The following is a 19549-nucleotide window of genomic DNA, read 5'->3' as shown; positions in this document are numbered from 1 at the left end:
ATCCTAAATCTGCTATTGAAAGATTTAATTTACCACGCGAAAACGGTGGTAGGGGTTTTTCAAATCTAGAAATACTGCTAAAAAATCAAATTGCTTCACTAAAAAATTATTTCCTCAATAGAGCTCGTGATAACACCTTTTTCAATGCTTTGGTTTCAGCCGATAAAGGCTACACACCTTTAAATTTAAGTGATAATATAATTTCAGACATTGTTAAGCCAAATATACCTGACACAATAGCAAATATAAAACAGAAGTCTTTACATGGGAGATACTTTAAAGAACTGGAACAACCAGAAGTTAATATTCAGGCCTCTCATGCATGGCTTAAGAAATCAAATATTCACCCTGAGACGGAGGGTTTTATATTTGCAATACAAGATCGTGTTATAAATACAAGAAATTATAAAAAACACATATGCGGTTTACAATCGATAATTGATAAATGTAGGATTTGCGGAACTGAAGGGGAAACAATTGAACACATTATTTCTTCTTGCACCGTTTTGGCTCAAAGCGAATATAAAAAACGACACGATATATTCGCTAAAATTATACACATGAATTTAGCTGTTAAATTCAATTTATTAAAGAATACACAACCACATTATAGTTATACACCAGAAAGTTGTTTGGAAAATGACAGTTACAAGTTATATTTTGATAGAACAATTTTAACTGACATTCATATTAAGCATAACAGACCAGACATTATAATTTTAAATAAACAACAAAAGCAAGCATATCTTTTAGATATAGCTGTTCCAAATTCACATAATATAACACAGACATATAACACAAAAATTAATAAATATTTAGAGCTGTCCGTTGCTATGAGAAATCTTTGGTGTTTAGAAAAAATTTCGATTTTACCACTTGTAATTTCAGCAACGGGATTAGTACCGCAAACTCTTTTTAAAAATTTAAAAATTCTGGATTTAGATAACACATTGGTAGTTAAAATTCAAAAAGGTATATTATTATACTCATGTCACATCGTGAGGAAGTTCCTTAACATTGACACAGAACATAATACACAACAAAGTCATAATGCGGAGGCGAGATGCCGGTAATTATGTTGATAAGCACTGCACTATTACTTGATAGTAATATCCGTAATAGTGTATGTACTCCGGCAAAATTGCCGTGCCGCCGGGTGGAGGTGGGATAGTAGAATTTAAATTAAAATTTTTGCTGATTTTAAACGTTTACTATTTGAGATCAGCTATTTAAAAATACAATAAATTAAAAATTAAATTAAATTTTTTACATAAAATTTGTCATTTTTTCACAAGAATTGTTAAAGTCCATTCACGTTGGATTTTCCTAGTCAAGGTCAAATAATTCAATATTGTAGCGGTGTGATTTTTAGTTCAAAAATGCTTTAGCTGTGTATGTCACCAATACGGGCTGATAAAGTAACCAAGTCATTCGTAGACTGTAGAGGTTATGTTATTCGCTGTCAGCAAAGAAACAGTCATTTTTCAAATATTGTTATTAAACTTTCTAGAGGATAACAATAGGTAATAATACATCCATTTTGTTATCACTTGCACTAAAAATAGTGTCAGTTGGTGTTGTATTTTTCTGCTTGCGTTGTTGATTAAGTGAAAAAACCCTTAATGACTACATTTACTTAACCTTCTGCGACTAACATGATGAGTGATGAGGAACCAGAATAAGTTATGTATAGAAAATGAACCCAATAGGAAATTGTGTGAAGTTTCTTTCATTGGAAGCGATGGAAGTAAGGATTGCATCTAAATGATGGAACAAATTTGGCAATAAAATTTTAGTTATTCAGAGACACATATACGTTTTGATTGTGGTTGTGACGTTTCAAGAATGTATTGTTACAATTGCATACCACAAAAGAAAGGTGTATTTTGATTTTTAATGATTTTTTTTCTAATTTAAGTTTTTTCGATGTACATATTACCTTTAAAATAACGTTGTATTGTTAAAACTGCTCAATAAAGGTCGTAAATAGATTATAATCATGTTAATACATACAATACATTAAATATTAAAGGATTCTAACTAATTAATTTTCGAACTAAAGCTATTTTTTCTTGAGTCCGTATTAGCTTGCGGGTTTCGTCACATTACCTCTGTTGTGGAAGGTTAACGCAATTTTAAAATTAACCTTTTTTCTTTTCGCCAGGAATAGAATTTTATTAAAAAACTAACATTCAAAATTAAAGACGTCAAATCGCTCTATCACGAATAAAACACGATAATGTAAAAATTACTAGGAAAGGAGGCGCAGGCTTGCAACCTGACAACAATTTGGCAGGGAAAATCCAACGTGAATGGACTTTATGTAAGTTATCAATTTTTTTCACTCATCGTTTAGCTAGTACGAAGGCCTATCAGAAAAAGAAGATAAAAGCGGGGGTTGTCATTTTAAAAATTATTGATGACGTCATAATTAGAAGATGAAAAGATGTCAACATAAGTAAAGTACTGAAGTTTGAGGATTTGTCTAGAAATTAATACTTACAGTTTTATCGAATTTATTCCGAACTTTACAAACGCACTGTAAGTATATTCACTTCCTTAATTCGTTTAGCCATCAAGTAAGCAACATTTTCCATTTTTTTTTTGTATTTGGTGTTGCTATTTTTAAAATTGTAATAATCAGTGTTCATCATACAATGTATATCGTGTTTGTTTTCAACACCCCCCGATGGTTGCAAGGATTGCGAGATCTGTGAATTTTTTTTAAATCAATTGTCAAAGTGTTGTCATGTTGGTATAAGCCACTGGTTATTTGATAGTTATTAGACTGGCAACGTAAAATGTCAACTGTATGTCAGTCATTTTGATATGAAGGCCCTTGCGCTATTGAAGCCGTAATTACATTTACACATGGATTTATTAGTACTGGATACGGTGTACAGCCATCATAGTTGAACAAGACGTACCATCTATGTATTTCTGTCGCTCTCAACGCATTATCTGGGTATTAGCACTATCCTTTAGAGAGTCCCCCGAAACTGATTGGTTTAAATTCTCAATCTATCAATTATTTATTACTCTCCTGTCATTCGTGTCATCTTTTTTCTAATCTGTTTCTCTGAAGTTTGCACAGTTCGAGAGTATTTGAACCGTTAACTCTATCAAGTATTATTGTTTTAGAACTTGAACATATTAAGAATGACTAATTCGTCTAAAGCCAGGTATTTTTCACTCTAATGTGAAACACTGACAATGCTGTTGGTAAAGATTTTACAAAAGGAAATCCAGGTTTGGACTACAAATGTGAAGAGAGTTGTCTGCCTCCAACAACTATACTTTTGTGAACCACTTAACTTTAATTTGTGCGTAAATTCAAACTCACAAGTATCCATGAAACTTACAAAAAAACACCAAAATAAATATTAGTCGTAACAGATTCTTATATTTATTCATATTATCCCACCTCCACCTGGCGGCACGGCAATTTTGCCGGAGTACATACACTATTACGGATATTACTATCAAGTAATAGTGCAGTGCTTATCAACATAATTACCGGCGTCTCGCCTTCGCATTTTGACTTTGTTGTGTATTATGTTCTGTGTCAATGTTAAGGAATTTCCTCACGATATGACATGAGTATAATAATATACCTTTTTGAATTTCAACCACCAATGTGTTCTTTAATTCCAAAATTTTTAAATTTTTAAAGAGAGATTGCGGTACTATTCCTGTTGCTGAAATTATAAATGGTAAAATCGAAATTTTTTCTAAACATTATTCATTATTAAATAATACAACTTTGTTAAGTTTACTTCTTATCTTGTTTTTGTTTAGAACTTTCGCAGTTTTCTTACATTCGTAGTGTATTTCCCTTTGCTCGTCAACATATTGTTGGATCATATTTACATGTCGTTTTGCTTTTCGAGGGCTACTAAAATGTTCTACTGTTACATCTGCATTATATCTCGAATCTACTGATTGAGTAGCCGTCGTTTTATTTTCTAACAATTTTTAAAAATAGGTAAGTAAGTTATGAAAGAGAAAGTAAATATTTAAGTTTTATACGCTCTACCTTTGTTGCCACTACAATGTTCTTCTGCGAAATTGGGATTAAAGGGGGCATTAGGTGTGGTAGGAAAATTCAGGGATTGTGGAGATACCTATACAAACCCTTTTTAAAATTTTGCATGGTTTTTTACATTCATCCTAATCAGAATTCCGAAAATGTTTTGAACAAATGACCGCATCTTTTGCAACTTTGATTGTCTCTTCCATACTGATATCCATTTGTTTCTTAAGAAGGTTTCTTTTGGAAAACTGAAATCATTTTTTCACCCAGGTCTTGGGTATTTGTAAAGAATCGTCTATTTTAGGTACATACCAGTGTCTTGAAGAACTGTAAGGAGTAGAACAAATTCTGCAGGTTTTCATTATTGCAATTACATATTCTATTTTACGAATGCAGGAATAATGTTAGAAATTAAAACATCAAGTTTTATGACAGTTCAGACCACAGGTTCAGACTTTTGAATTTCAAACTTCAAAATTGACATTTGGGAAACATCAAAACGACATACGTATTGTAATAACAGAGAGAAACATATTTTAATACAGGTTAGAATGAAATGGGGGAAGGTACCGAAGTCTGTGATATGTTTTTTCAAAGTCGACATACAGTTGCGGCCCCTGCAAACTCAGACACCGGCTTTTGACACATTCTGCCAAATTCAAAAAAATTGTAATGTGCACATTTGACTTTTATCCGGTATGGCAATGTCAGTGTCAGTTTTTTCTAAGTCAGAAGCGTGCACAATTTTTACAATGCCTCAATTAAACGAACTGCAAAAGTCGATAATTAGAACCAGGCTAGAGGACGGTATGAGCATTAGGCACATCGCAAATGAAATAAACGTTGATAAAAACACGGTACTTTTGGCAAAACGAAAAATTGAGGAAACTGGAATTATTAGAAGAAAACGACAACGTAGGTATTTTGCTAATCTTACGAGATGATCTTAAAATGTCGTAAACTCTTTCAGAGCGGCAGAGAATATCAAACGCTGGTGAAGATATGCGTTTAGTTAATTTTCTAAGGGAGCACCCCTTTAGTACCGCAATAAGAGCAAAAGTCGAAAAAGAATAAAAGAGAGTGAACTACGAAATCGAAGCGCGGCCAATAAGATATTTTTGTCAGAAGCAAATAAAGAAGAAAGACTGCGTTTCGCCTATCAACATATAAACAATGTCAACTTTTGGGAAAACGTAGTCTTTTCAGATGAATAAACTTTTCAATCATGCAGTAATGGACGGGTTCGTGTTTATAGACCAGTTGGTGAACGATTTTCTGAACAATATGTTCATAAAATTAAGCGTAGCGGACGTTTTTCTGTGAATGTTTGGGGGTGGGTGAGTTCCCGTGGAACGGGAATATATGTTATAGTGGAAGAACGATTGACAGCTTTAGTTTATAGAGATATTCTGGAGCAAGCAATGTTACCTTCAGTTCTACCCATTTTTGGAAATAATTTTGTATTCCAACAGGATAATTGCCCTATTCATACAGCGCATCTAATAAGAGATTTTTTGCAAACTAATGAAGTAACCACATTAGACTGGCCAGCGAGAAGCCCAGACCTCAACCCCATCGAAAATATTTGGGGTATCATGGCCAAAGAAATTAATACTAAGATCTTGCCTCAAAATCGTCAAGAATTAATTCAAAGCATCTCGGATACATGGGAGCAAATATCTGTGGATTGTGTACAACGCACAGTTCTTTCAATACCGAGGAGACTCCAAATGGTCATAGATGGTAACGGTGATACAATAAAATATTAACTTTTGTGTGTCTCCAGGGCACTTATATCAACCGATTATTGATTATAAGCCTACCTAAGCAAAGAGCTGTGTTACGGGATTCGCGATTCAATAAATTAAAAAACGACTTACCGTTGGGGCTGGACGTCTGAATTTCGCTCGTGTCTCTGTGCGCGGTGGAACTCACTTCGTGTTCGAGATGTTTGAGTTTTGTAGTTACCGACGAACGAACTGTCAGAGACTAACTACTTTCTTCTTTTTGGCCTCCCCGAGAGGGACGGTTTTATGGTCGTTTTGGAACAGACGAATCGTGAATCGAAAAACGCGCCAATGACACGCGATGGTAGAGTGCAACCACTTTCAATTAAACTAAATGCTAATATCTAATAGATAAAGAACTAAACTAACTAAAATGTAAGGAACAACAAAAGAAAAAGTAAAGAGAGAAAAGGAAAAAAGATCGAATATGTACAAATTCAAACATTCTGCCCGCCAAAAATGCGGTGCATTTTTCCTATTGCGATGGCAACGGACACAACTTCACCACCGGGCGTCGAATGCTGCCGTTGGTAGTCTTCACCGTCGCGACGCGGACTACCCCATCCCGTATAATTCCCTTTTGATCAAGGAACGGAGCTAGTCGCTGAATCGGCTTGGCGCATTGTTGCTTGTCTTCCAGTTTGCGGATCGTGTCTTCAAAGGCCGAACGTTGCGTATGTTTGATCAAGACGTTCATCGCGGTGGTTTGTTCGTCGAGCGAAATTGGTCCAAAACGACGATTCGAATTTGACGCAACACGGCAATTGTTAACGAAACGAAAAAGATGCGCTATGATGATTTTGATCCTTGACAACGACGAACAATTTTTGATTAAGCGATCTAAGGCGTTTTCTTCGGTGGCGATTAACAAAATGGTGCGACGCGTTTCGCTGTTAATCATGGCTTCTTCACGGAGGAAAGCCGTCGACGGTTCGCTTGGCCAAAAATCAGGGTCTTGGTGCAGCCAGTTCGGGCCGCGCCACCACAAATTGTGATTTTTCACTTCGTCGGGAAGTAGGCCTCGCGATGCGCAATCTGCTGGGTTATCACTAGACCGAACGTGACGCCAGCATTCCGAAGGTACCTTGTCCTGAATGTACGCAACTCGATTGCTCACGAAAGTTTTCCAACGGTGAGGTGACGCCCGCAACCACCCTAAAACTATCATCGAGTCGGTCCAAGCGGTCACGACGGTGATGTTACATTTGACGTACAATGAACTGACATAACTAAGTAGTTTTGCCAGCAGGTGAGCACCACAAAGTTCTAATTGGGGCAAGGACCGGCGTTTAAGAGGGGCAACTTTTGATTTGGCCATCACCAGGCTGATCGACACGTCACCGTTATAGTCCACCCCGCGTAAATACACGGCCGCGGCGTAGCCCATCTCCGAGGCATCGCAGAATCCATGTAACTCGCACGAGAGGTGTTGCCTGGTTAATAGATGACGCTTTAATTTGATTTCGGACATCCCCGGTAATTGAGATCGATACTGCTCCCATCGGTGGGTTATTTCGGCAGGGGGGGTATCCCACGACAAACCAAGACACCATAGCTGTTGTATCAGGTGCTTAGCGAAAAACGTTAAGGGCGATAAAAAATCGAGAGGGTCAAATATCCGAGCAATTTCCGATAAAATGGTTCGCTTTGTACAAGTGCGGTCGGTCGGTTTTACTTTGAACGAAAAGACATCTTGCGATGGTAACCACTGCAGACCGAGAATCTTCACGGAGGCAACTGAATCTCCGGAATCAAAGTCACGAACGTCCTGCCGGAAAGAGGAGTCCAGATGTTCGATTAGCGGGAGCGCGTTGCTCGCCCTTTTCCTCAGTTCAAACTGGCCACATTGTAGCAGCTTAATTAATTGCTCTTGCAATTCGAGAGCGTCTTGGACCGAATCGCAACCGGTGACGATGTCGTCCATGTAAATGTCGCTGCGAACTACGGCTGCCGCTCGAGGAAAACGCGATTGTTCGTCGCTCGCAAGTTGCAGGAGCGTACGAATAGCTAAAAAGGGGGCTGAGCAAACTCCGTAAGTGACAGTGTTTAGGTAGTAATCTTGCAGCGCATCGTCCGGAGACGACCGCCAAATGATCCGTTGGAATTCCCGGTCGTTGGGCGGAATCGATATTTGACGGTACATTTGGCGAACGTCGGCTGTAAAAACTACTCGGTGGAGGCGAAAATTGAGAAGTACCCTGACGATGTCTTGTAAAAGCTTCGGTCCGGTGTGCAGGGTGTCATTCAGAGATTGACCATTGGCGCACTTGGCGCTGACGTCGAAAACTACCCGCAACTTCGTGGAAGCGCTGTCCGGCTTTTGCACACAGTGGTGCGGTATGTAGTAGCTTCGCGCTGTGGTGCCCCTCGCGGGTGGCGCCAACGACATGTGACCCGCTTCCAAATAGTCCTGCATGAACGCGACATAATCCGTTTGGAGAGCGGGGTTCCGAATTAACCGATTTTCGAGGAAAAAAAACCGTCGCACTGCAATTTCTCGGAAATTTGGAAATTCTCTTGCCGATGTTTTGAACGGTAACGCGACCGTGTACCTGCCGTTTTCACTCCAAGTTACCGAGGCTGAAAATAATTCCTCGCATTGCGCGTCGCTAGGATTTGCGAATGTTTTTTCCGGTACTTCCTCTAGTTGCCAAAATCGTTTCAACGTGAACTCCAAGGAGTCCGAATCAACCGTGGTGAGACATGCATGAACTACCGACGGGGTGCGAATATCGACGGGTCCGTTTATCACCCAGCCGAACACGGTGTTGATTGCAGCGGGTTCACCGGGCCCGGAGCCTAATAAAACTCCTGGTTTAAAAGGCTGGCGTAGAGGTCACCGCCGAGGAGCATCTCAACGCGGTGGGGAGTATTGAAATCCGGGTCCGCGAGTTCTAAATTGCAAAGGTGCTTCCAATTGCTGATATCTACGGGACCGGCCGGCATATGGCCCGCTAATTGGGGTAGCACATGGACATTGATGGTTTTCGATTGGTCTGGTTTGTTTCGCGGCTGGATACGGCATTCAACAAATCCTGGGGAGGTTGACTCCGCGCCAGGGTTAATTCCTCTCACGCGAATTTTCGACGGCGTGAATCGCAGACCTAATCGACGAAGACATTTTTGGGCGATAAAGCTGCCTTGGCTGCAATTGTCCAAAACGGCTCGAACGCGCTGAAAGTGACCTCGAGCATCCTTTACTTCGATCACCGCCGTTGCGAGAAGCACAATTTTGTTTTCTATCGCGCTAGTCAGCGTTGTTAATGACGAGTCAACAGCTGACGATGACGACGATGTACCGGCGACGGTGGTACTGGACGCGGACGGTAGCGTCGACGATGGTGCACCGGGAGTGGCCGTAGTAGCGGACGATTTCTCGAAATGCAACATGGTATGATGTCTCTCTTTGCACACACGACACGACGATTTCGAATTGCAAGCATTTGCATTATGTGCAGGGCGAAGACAATTGATGCAAAGTCGTCGAGACTTTACAATTTCAAACCGTTGTCGCGAAGTTTTCGGCGTAAACTCCGGACATTTGTAAATGACGTGCTCTCCAGTGCACAGTGCACAATTTTGAGGTGACGAGTCCACTATAAAAACCGATTTCGCTTTCGACGTCGTGTTTACCTGACGAGACGAATTGGTTGTACTCGCAGGTTCCCGAGATTTTCCTAGTGAATCCAAAACGCGACACTGACCTTCGATAAAGTCCGCTAATTGTTTGAATTTAGGAATCTCGGCTGGTCCCAGTGTACGTATGTCCGACTCAAACAATTTCCGAGTGTCCGGGTCTAATTTTTCCAACAGCAGTTGGAACCACATAAAATCTTCCAGCGATTCTGCAAGATTTAAGGCCATAAGGGCGGACCGATTTTCCTTGAACTTATCCGAAAGCTTGCGTAGTCCGGACGCTGATTCGGATGTCAATTTGGGAAGCTGTTTGAGCGTGTTCCAATAGTGGTATGATAGTTTCCGCTTGTTTTCGTACCGATCTACTAGAGCACTGTACGCAATTGGGTAATTTTCCTCAGAAAGAGTTATCGCTTTTACCAAATTTAAAGGCTCCCCTGTCAGGCTACTAATCAAATATTGAAATTTCTCAATCCGTGCTAACTCCGGCCGCGAGTGAATTGCGTTGTCGAAGAATTGAATGAACGAGGTCCATTCGCTAAAATTACCGTCGAAGGTACGTAATGATAATTTCGGCAACCGTAAGTTCGAACACGTTGACGAAGAGGAGTTGATCGAGTTGAGATTGGATGCGGCGCGCTCTACTTCCGGAAAGTACCGTACATATGCCGCGTCAATTTCGTCAAATGCCTCGAAAAATTCCATCCGGTTTTGTTCTTCGGCTTCCAAATCGGATTCGGGTTGAGTGGCGACGTAGGCAATAATCGCGGAATGTAGTGGCTCAAATTTTTCAAAAATTGATTGGGCTCGTGCAAAACGTCTTTTTAGCAGAGCTCGCAATGCTGGTTGTTCCGTCGCGGATTGAGCAAAAATAATTGTAATCCGTACTTTATTGTCATCATGATTACCGTCTTGATTATGAACGTTATTTTTTGGGTGGTAAATTTCAAAACTCAAAATTATTTTGTCATTTCTACTACACAAAACGTTTACCTCAGGTTATCTATGTACGATTGCTCTAATTTTGTTTATTCATGTCGGATTTTTGGAATATCTGAGCTTCAAACAGTTTAAATTGATTGTCAAAATGACAAGAATCGAAAGTGGGGTTACGATTCCTAAAGGTTTATTTACACTTTACTTGAATGTCAAGAAAGTGACGGCCAAAATTTTTTGGCCGCCATAGTACCAAGGGAGGTAAGCAAAAAGGTCGGAAACAAGTAATAAATTTTCAACAATTCGACGACCGATAGGAACGAAATTTTACCTCTCTTTCGGCACTTGGCGAACAGATGTTGGAAAAACCCGAAAAGTACAATGAAGTACGTACAGTTGATGGACAAATAAAACTGGGACAAAAATGACCATCACATAAGTCAAAATTTACAAATTTGCATGGTTTAATTACGGCTTTATCACAAATAGGTTAACTTTGGTATGACATATTATATAGACACTGACAAATATATTGACAATTCAATGGTCTGATTTACATAGATTAAATTTTAAGTGTCCCAGTTTTATTTGTCCACCGACCGTACGTACGTACCGTTATTTTTCAATTGATGATTTGCGAAATGAATGAAAAACGAATGAAATGAGAAGAAATAGAATTAAAATGCGAACTAATGATAGTGCTAATCTACGGGGTGATCAAGAAGGACTGTTTAAGTTGGTAACACTGGATCGTATTTTAAATCGTATAACAGGAGTAACTTCCGGTTGTTGGTGGCTTGTCGTTGTTAATGCTATACCTATATCAGATATTTGTCAAATAAACCAACAAAACATATCCAGTTGCAGTGTTATAAATAACCGAATGAAAAAATTTTCTCAATTGTACTGCCAACTTAAACAGTCCTTCTTGATACCCGGTACTCGCTAGACGAAAGTGGTCACACTGCGCTAGAGACACTTAGTACTAAATTTTGAATTCAGTAATTACGACAACGAAACAAAACAAAAAAACAAATTGAATGCGATCCGGCTCGAAGGACCAAAAAATGTGTGTCTCCAGGGCACTTATATCAACCGATTATTGATTATAAGCCTACCTAAGCGAAGAGCTGTTACGGGATTCGCGATTCAATAAATTCAAAAACGACTTACCGTTGGGGCTGGACGTCTGAATTTCGCTCGTGTCTCTGTGCGCGGTGGAACTCACTTCGTGTTCGAGATGTTTGAGTTTTGTAGTTACCGACGAACGAACTGTCAGAGACTAACTACTTTCTTCTTTTTGGCCTCCCCGAGAGGGAGGGTTTTATGGTCGTTTTCGAACAGACGAATCGTGAATCGAAAAACGCGCCAATGACACACGATGGTAGAGTGCAACCACTTTCAATGAAACTAAATGCTAAGATCTAATAGATAAAGAACTAAACTAACTAAAATGTAAGGAACAACAAAAGAAAAAGTAAAGAGAGAAAAGGAAAAAAGATCGAATATGTACAAATTCAAACAACTTTATTGTATTTGAATTGTTCAATTTTTCAAATTTCTTATCTTATACGCCACTGACTTTCTTTCAGTTGGGTGACATTTTATAAACTGCAATTTTAGGACCATGTTACACAGCCAACATTTTTTATTTGTCACGCTGCACTGTCTGAGTTTGTAGGGGCCGCAACTGTACGTTTATAGGGTATTGCAGTATCCAGTACTAATAAATCCATGCATTTAAATAAAAATACAAAGTTTAGGCCCGGTTGTATAAAACGATGTCAAGTCGTTGTTAAAGTTAACATAATGTCAAGCGATCTGATTGGAGAATATACAGGCTGTCCCAGAACTCGCGGATCAAACTTACAGTGCGTTTTCCTTGGTGATAACTGAAAGCAATAGCGTTTAAAAAAAAGGACAGGGTATAATCGATTTTTTGTAATGAATAATTAAAGTTGACCAATCAGAAGGACGCTGTTAATTTGAATTTCACGTAAATTTAACCAAAGGTTTGAATTGCCTAGCAACATAATTCTAGTAAGAATGGTATGGAATTTCAAGTAAATGTTTGGGCAACTGTGAAGATTTTGACAACGTCAAGTTATAATTTGATTCGAAATTGTCAAACTTCGTATTGAAGTCATGTATACAGGCTGCTGCAGAGTATGCCGAAATGCTCATAATTTATGGAGAGTGCCGGCGCAATGTACGTGAGGATGCAATGGAATATGCAATAGGTACGTTTTCCACGACGTTTGCCACATCCAAATTATAACGTATTTCTACGGTTGGTGTACCGTGCTCGAGACACTGGGTCCTTGGTGCCTACCTGACAAGAAATTGGTGGTCCCCCGCGAGAAGTTAGAACGCCAGAGACTGAAGATGCTGTTCATCAGTCCTTTGATGACGACGGTAGAAAAAGTATATTTGAAGAACTATATTTACCGCGAATCTATCAATATTTTAGAAGTACTAAATGACCAAATTCCCGAAACACTGGCTACTGTTATTCCTAATATGCTTAGACTGGCAAGGGAAAATTTAATAAAACGAGCTCGCCTATTCCTTCAGATGAAAGGTGGCCATTTTGAACACTTGTTATAAATTATTCTTTTTATTTTGCATGTTTCTTATTTCATTTGTTGCATTCTACATCGTTTAGTTATAAAATTTGATCTTAAATTTTTACTAATAATGATGCTAAAATAAATAGGTTAGTTCAATCCAGTTTTGTCTTCTTTCTTTCAGAACTGCCACTATGCTTGATCTGTTGTTCAAAACCTACGTGTAACTCCAGCTTTTTTTGTAATGTAAAGAATGTTCTTAAAAGTCTTTTCTTTCATTTCGACGATGACGAGTCCCGCTCGTGTAGCTGCGCGAATACGTTGCAGATGCAGAGTGTATGCACAAGAGTCAGGATAAATTTCTTGTGATTCCGATTCAATTCGCAGGCCCTGCATATTTCACTTTTTACTAAGATTTTTAAGGTAGTAATATGTATTACTCACTTGACGCTACGTCGCCATTTTACCTTCCATCCACAAAGGTTCAATTCATCATATCCCTCCCGTCAATTTCCCATACCCCTCAAGGTTACATTTGCTCTGGAAATTTTCACTCATAACAAACCATATTTCATTCATTGCCGGAAGAAGAAACTTCTTGCGTTCCCTGATTTAGATGCTACACATTTGTTCACCTGCCTTCGGCAAAATTATCCCATTTTTGGTTATTTCAAAAGTAGCTGTCACTTTTGACGTCTGTTTCGACAAGTTGACCAGAATATAGCCTAAGGGAGTCCGTTTCGGCTCAGGGACGCGAGGGTCGCGGGTTCGATTCCGACCCAGGGCGAAATTTAAAAAATAATAAAAAAAAGGCTATATTCTGTCTCGTGATTCGGAAGTCACGTTAAGCCATTGGTCCCGGTCTATTGAGTTGGTCACCATGCCCCTCATAGATTTGTAAACCAGTCCTAGACTGTGTAACAAATTTTTATTATTCATCGAATTATACGTTGCTTGGCAATTGAGGGAAGGTACTCAATTTTCTCATAAAGGGAAAATTAGATCGAGCTCTATTGGTCAATTTGATTATTTCATAACTAAAAAGCTGTTGCACCCTGAATATTTTTCTAAACGTTTTTTACCTTCATTACCATCAAGGAATATACAGTTTCAATTTGATTCGCGAGTTCTGGGACATCCTGTATAACAATCAAACGGGCGGATTTCCGACTTGACACGTTGTTAGCTGACACGATGTTAACTAAGCTTTATACAACCGGGACTAAATGAGTTTTCGAAAACAAGGATCTAACACAACGAGAAAAATTGGCTAAGATTAGACTACGTGAAGAAATGCAGACAGAAAAACCGACCATGCTAAATTGCAGTAAAGATGCTCACATCATATTCGAGGTATTTTCTTTTAATATGTGGGTTCGTCACTGCGAGGAACTGATTAGAGAAAACTGGAAAAAGTTGATGGGAAATCTACCAATTGAAATTGAGGACATTCCTCTTCCGCAGAATCATATTCGGAAGACGATTGGGGGTTAGATTCTGAAAATTAATAGGTAAACTGCTTAACCCATTAAATAAATTCCCATTTTCCTGTTCAGTTGCACTTTTTAGTGTCATTATCGTCTTTATTTCTTGTCTTATGGTATAAAATTTGGTTACACCTGAAACTTTTCTGACATTTGAAAATTACTGATAACTAAGTATAACCTAACCTCAAACCTGATCTAGGGAGATTTTACGATAGAGGTGTCCCGAAACGAAAGGTTTTAGGGTGGTACAGCCTGGTCCTTGAGGGAATTTTAACATTGACAATTGATTTTTTAAAAAATTGGACATGAAAAAAATATGGAAAAAAATCAATTATTTTTATTATTATTATTAACGGTAATACAATGTAAACAAAGATATATTCGTACATTATTACTGTTGGAGCAAAAGGCCACCAGCGGAGAGGGGGTGCGAATTTACCTTTGTACATTTTCGTTAGTTTTAAGTTAGTTGATAAGTAAATGTAGACCAAGAAACATCAATACATCTTTGAATTAAGCTGAAGTATCTATCCTTATTTGAAATCACGGTCCACATTGTGCGAAACCCCTACGCGTAACAAGAAAACACTCTCGTACACGCAATTGACGTGTCATAGGTTCAAACTCCTGGGTACGGAAACATCCGTCATACTTCGTAGGAGGCAATTGAACCGAAACACGTAGAGCATTTGTTATTAGTGAGTAGTTTAGTGCAAAGACGTATGTTGTGTTTATAAGATCTTGAAGATACTTTTAGTTTGTACTTTATATTTTAATACTACACTTATATACATACAGCGGATAAGGTAAGAAAAGTATAAATTTATGTATTCCCACGTTGTTATTAAATATTACCTACAGAAGTGGGTCATAAATCATAATGCCGGGAGTAAGATGCGCAGTCTTTGGTTGCAAAAATAACCATAATACAAAAAAAGGTACTGGACAAGATATAATTTTTCACTCTGCTCCAAAATCTAAAGATATGGTGTCTCAAACAATGAGAAATGAATGGATTAACAGGTGCAAGAGAGAAGATAAATTGAATCCAGAAACGAATAGGATTTGTTCAAAACATTTTGTCGAAATCGATTACGAAAGGGACTTGCAGAATGAATTGCTAGATAAAAAAATAATAATTTTATCTTTGTTTGAGCTAAATTTAAACCTATATTTAAATAATACAGACTTTCATTGTACTTGAAGTTAGTATATTTGAATGTTTTTTTTTTTAATTTTAGGGTTACCTTTAAGAAATTTTTTTTAAAAAAACAGCAGTTCCAACAGTGGGACTGCCAAGCAAAAGCGTTTCTACCACAACTTCAAATACCGATTCTGATCGCTTTAGAAGACTTCTCAAAAAACAAAGACATCAAGAAGTAGAGAAACTCATCATGACTGACTGCAATAATGAGACCAATTTGAGATTAGATAATGATAACTCACCTCTAAAGTGCCCTCCTACAACTTCACTAGCTAAATCAGAAAATGAAAAGTACGATCAATTACTGAAAAAAATTAATGATTTGAAATCAGAGCATATTGAAACGAAAAAAACTTTTGGAAAAAAACTTAAAGGACTCAGAGATCAATTGAAATATTATAAAACTAAGAGCTGCAGAAGTCCAAAATCAAAAAATTCAGAAAAGTCTCTAATTCTCTTAAAAAAAGTGCTCACTGACAATCAAATAGCTTTGTTCTCTAAAAAGAAAAAGCGAATTAACTGGAAGCGAGATGAGATAGCTGTAGCATTTACATTGCGATATTATAGTAAGAAATGTTATCTCTATCTGAGAAATAAACTTCACTATCCCTTCACCCTCATTATCGTCTTTAAGAAAATGGGTTTCTCAAATCGATGTCAGTCAAGGAATTTTGAAAGATGTTTTGCTAATGTTAAGTCTTGTCGGAGAGTCGTTCTCAGAATTTGAAAAAATTGTTGTTATTCAAGTTGATGAAGTCAAAGTGAAGTCAGTCCAGGAATACGATACATCTAAAGATGAAGTGTTAGGGCCTCACAACCAAATGCAGGTTGTAATGGCCAGAGGTCTATTTGCTCAGTGGAAGCAACCCCTTGTATATAGCTTTTGACCAAAAAATAACTAAGGAGATATTACTGTCAATGAACTGCACAGAATTTCCTATAAAGCTGCGTACAGACATGCAAAGGTGCGTACAAACATGCAACATGCAACAGAACATCGTAAAGGCGGCCTTACACCAAGGCAACAATTGGCAACATGTTCCCTGCAACATTTTTTATTAATTACTAAAAAATGTTGCGGGCAACATGTTGCCAATTGTTGCCTTGGTGTAAGGCCGCCTTAACGCAACATCGTCGCGTATCAAGTGTGGACGGCACCCCGCAACAGCGCAACAGCGTAACATCGCAACATCACAGCGTCCATCAGTTGTCGGTCTTTCAGTGTCACATCAAAGAAATGTTGCGCTCTCGCGTTGCACCACATGGGTGCAAGTCTCGACTGGAGGGCGTAACAAAGTAGCGTTTAGACTAGGGTCAGTCAGTTTTGAATAACGTCATGGAGTGGACTGAAGAAATAACTCTATTTTTAATAGATATTTATCGAGCTAAAGAAATTTTATGGGACACTAAAAATCCCCTCTATAACGCTTATCGATTGTTTAGAAATTTTAAAGAGATATTGGGTAATTGTTCACTTTAACTACTTCTGGAATTTTCCCGGTTTTTTTTGGCTAGACAGCCTCAGGGCGTCCTCCTCCATCGTTTTCCACCACTCAACCCTTGTGCAAATAAATTTTCCTTACCCTTTAGTTATACTCGTACTAAGACATTGGCGTGACCTTGACACGACCTTGAAACAACAAGAGAGAAAAAAAAAGCATTTGCACAAGGTTTGAATGGTGGGAGACGATCTAGGAGGACGCCCTGAGGTTGTCTAGCCAGAAAAAACGCGAAAACTCCAGAAATAGTTAAAGTGAACAATTACCAGATATTGCAAGCTCGTGAAAGAATCACCTGTCAGCAGTCACTATAAATCGAATTGTTACAGCAAGCCTTTCTTGGATAGAAAGAAGCTCTTCTCCACCTCGTATCTTTTCGTGCTATTTTTGGTCCAACTAAATTAATTAAATACTCAAAATCAGTTGGTGACATTCTGGTGAAATTCTTGTGGAGTCCGCTAGTTTCTTGAAATTTTAATTCCAGCAGTAATTAACGAAAACTATACACACTTCTACTAGTATACAACTGTATCTGCCACCAGCGCCTATATAAGCTGCTGCGGCAATGTCCATCTGTGCGTCGAGCGACTACAAGACTGGTGGAACGGCATTACATTCGCGCCCATGATACGCGGCGATGTTCTGTTGCGCCTCAACCTCAAGAACACCGTATCTTCGACGCGCAACAAAAAATTGTTACGCGACGATGTTGCGTTACGATGTTCTGTTGAGGTGCGTACAGACGTTGTGGCTTGCGTAAGCGATTGTGGAGCAAGTAATATGGGATTATGGAAGGAATTAGGAATTAATGCAGATAACACTTCATTTGAACATCCTATAACAAAAAACAACATCTACATGTTTGCAGATGCTTCACACTTACTCAAATTAATTCGTAATTGGCTTCTAGACGTGGGATTCGTATTAGAGGATAAATCGGTAACAAATAAAACTCCTTTGCAGGCATTAGTGTCAATAACAGATACCGAAGTTAGACCTAATTGGAAGGTTAGTCAGAAACATTTGGATTGTCAAAAAAGTCAACGTCAAAATGTTACGCTAGCATTACTGATAAGTATAACCTCAAACCTGATCTAGGGAGATTTTACGATAGAGGTGTCCCGAAACGAAAGGTTTTAGGGTCTTTGAGGAAATTTTGACATTGACAATTGATTTAAAAAAAAATTGGACATGGAAAAAATGTTTCCGACAAAAAAAAATCAATTCACTATCCCACCTCCACCCGGCGGCACGGCAATTTTGCCGGAGTACATACACTATTACGGATATTACTATCAAGTAATAGTGCAGTGCTTATCAACATAATTACCGGCGTCTCGCCTCCGCATTTTGACTTTGTTGTGTATTATGTTCTGTGTCAATGTTAAGGAATTTCCTCACGATATGACATGAGTATAATAATATACCTTTTTGAATTTCAACCACCAATGTGTTCTCTAATTCCAAAATTTTTAAATTTTTAACACGTGATTGCGGTACTATTCCTGTTGCTGAAATTATAAATGGTAAAATCGAAATTTTTTCTAAACACCAAAGATTTCTCATAGCAACGGAGAGCTCTAAATATTTATAAATTTTTGTATTATATTATTATTATTAACGGTAATACAATGTAAACAAAGATATATTCGTACATTATTACCTTGCAATATTACCGTAGTGGATTTAAAATATTTTTTTCCATTTCCAAAGCTTCTAAATTCTCTATTACGCAGGATTAAATATTAGTAGTGGGTGATTTTGTACTTTGTGATAATATGTACGATTAGAGGTAGCTGTCATGACAATTTCATACATATATTTCAAAATAATTGACGTGTTAAGTGCCACTTTCAAAGACCCCCAAATCAGCAAATAAGTCCAATAGAATTTTTTTAACATTTTTCTGACGTTTACGGTAATCTCTTCTACACCGTAGTGCACCGTTAGTACGCCATTTTTGGGACACCTGTATTTGACACACGAGGCAAATTCTAGAGCTTCTAAAAAAATCGAAATTATCAATTGGCAACTATTTACCTTGTTCTTTTTTCTTTACGTGACTAAGAAAGAAAAAAAATAAACATAAAAATCATTCTGGCTGCCCCAAAATTCGCGAAATAACTTAGTGCGGCAATATCAAATTATGAGAAAAATAATAAAAAACTGGGCCGTATGATTTACCATTCGTTAAGCCTTTCATTTGCTAAATAATTGATTATCTTTTATTATTATTATTATTATTATTATTGTAAAGCTGACTCACAGGTGTATAAACCCAATTACGAGTCAACTGAAAAAGATCAGCTATTAATACTACTGATTCTCATGGCGAGAAGACTATGGAAACTCGATTAGGTTGTATACGAACTTAGTGCTCTGATCTCTTGCCTGTTGGTA

The 19549-nt window shown here is 38.1% G+C and overlaps 1 protein-coding gene and 1 long non-coding RNA gene across 2 annotated transcripts in view; both read right to left on the bottom strand.

Annotated features, from left to right (window-relative positions):
* The window catches only part of LOC138126104 (uncharacterized), a 103072-nt gene that overhangs the window by 32050 nt on the left and 51473 nt on the right, over positions 1 to 19549 (bottom strand). The window lies entirely within an intron of this gene.
* Positions 1033 to 19549, bottom strand: part of LOC138126098 (uncharacterized) — a 404235-nt gene continuing 385718 nt past the window's right edge. The window contains exons 2-3 of the mRNA XM_069041781.1: positions 13404 to 13645; positions 1033 to 13349 (exon numbers count right to left, since the gene is read on the bottom strand). Coding sequence (XP_068897882.1) covers positions 6296 to 8236 — 1941 coding nt within the window. The 5' untranslated portion in view covers positions 8237 to 13349; positions 13404 to 13645 and the 3' untranslated portion in view covers positions 1033 to 6295. The remainder of the gene's footprint in view (positions 13350 to 13403; positions 13646 to 19549) is intronic.

The sequence above is a fragment of the Tenebrio molitor genome, chromosome 3, assembly GCF_963966145.1.
Source record: "Tenebrio molitor chromosome 3, icTenMoli1.1, whole genome shotgun sequence".
NCBI lineage: Eukaryota > Metazoa > Arthropoda > Insecta > Coleoptera > Tenebrionidae > Tenebrio > Tenebrio molitor.
The sequence above is the reverse complement of the archived record's forward strand: the minus strand, read 5'-3'. Positions and strand labels throughout refer to the sequence as shown.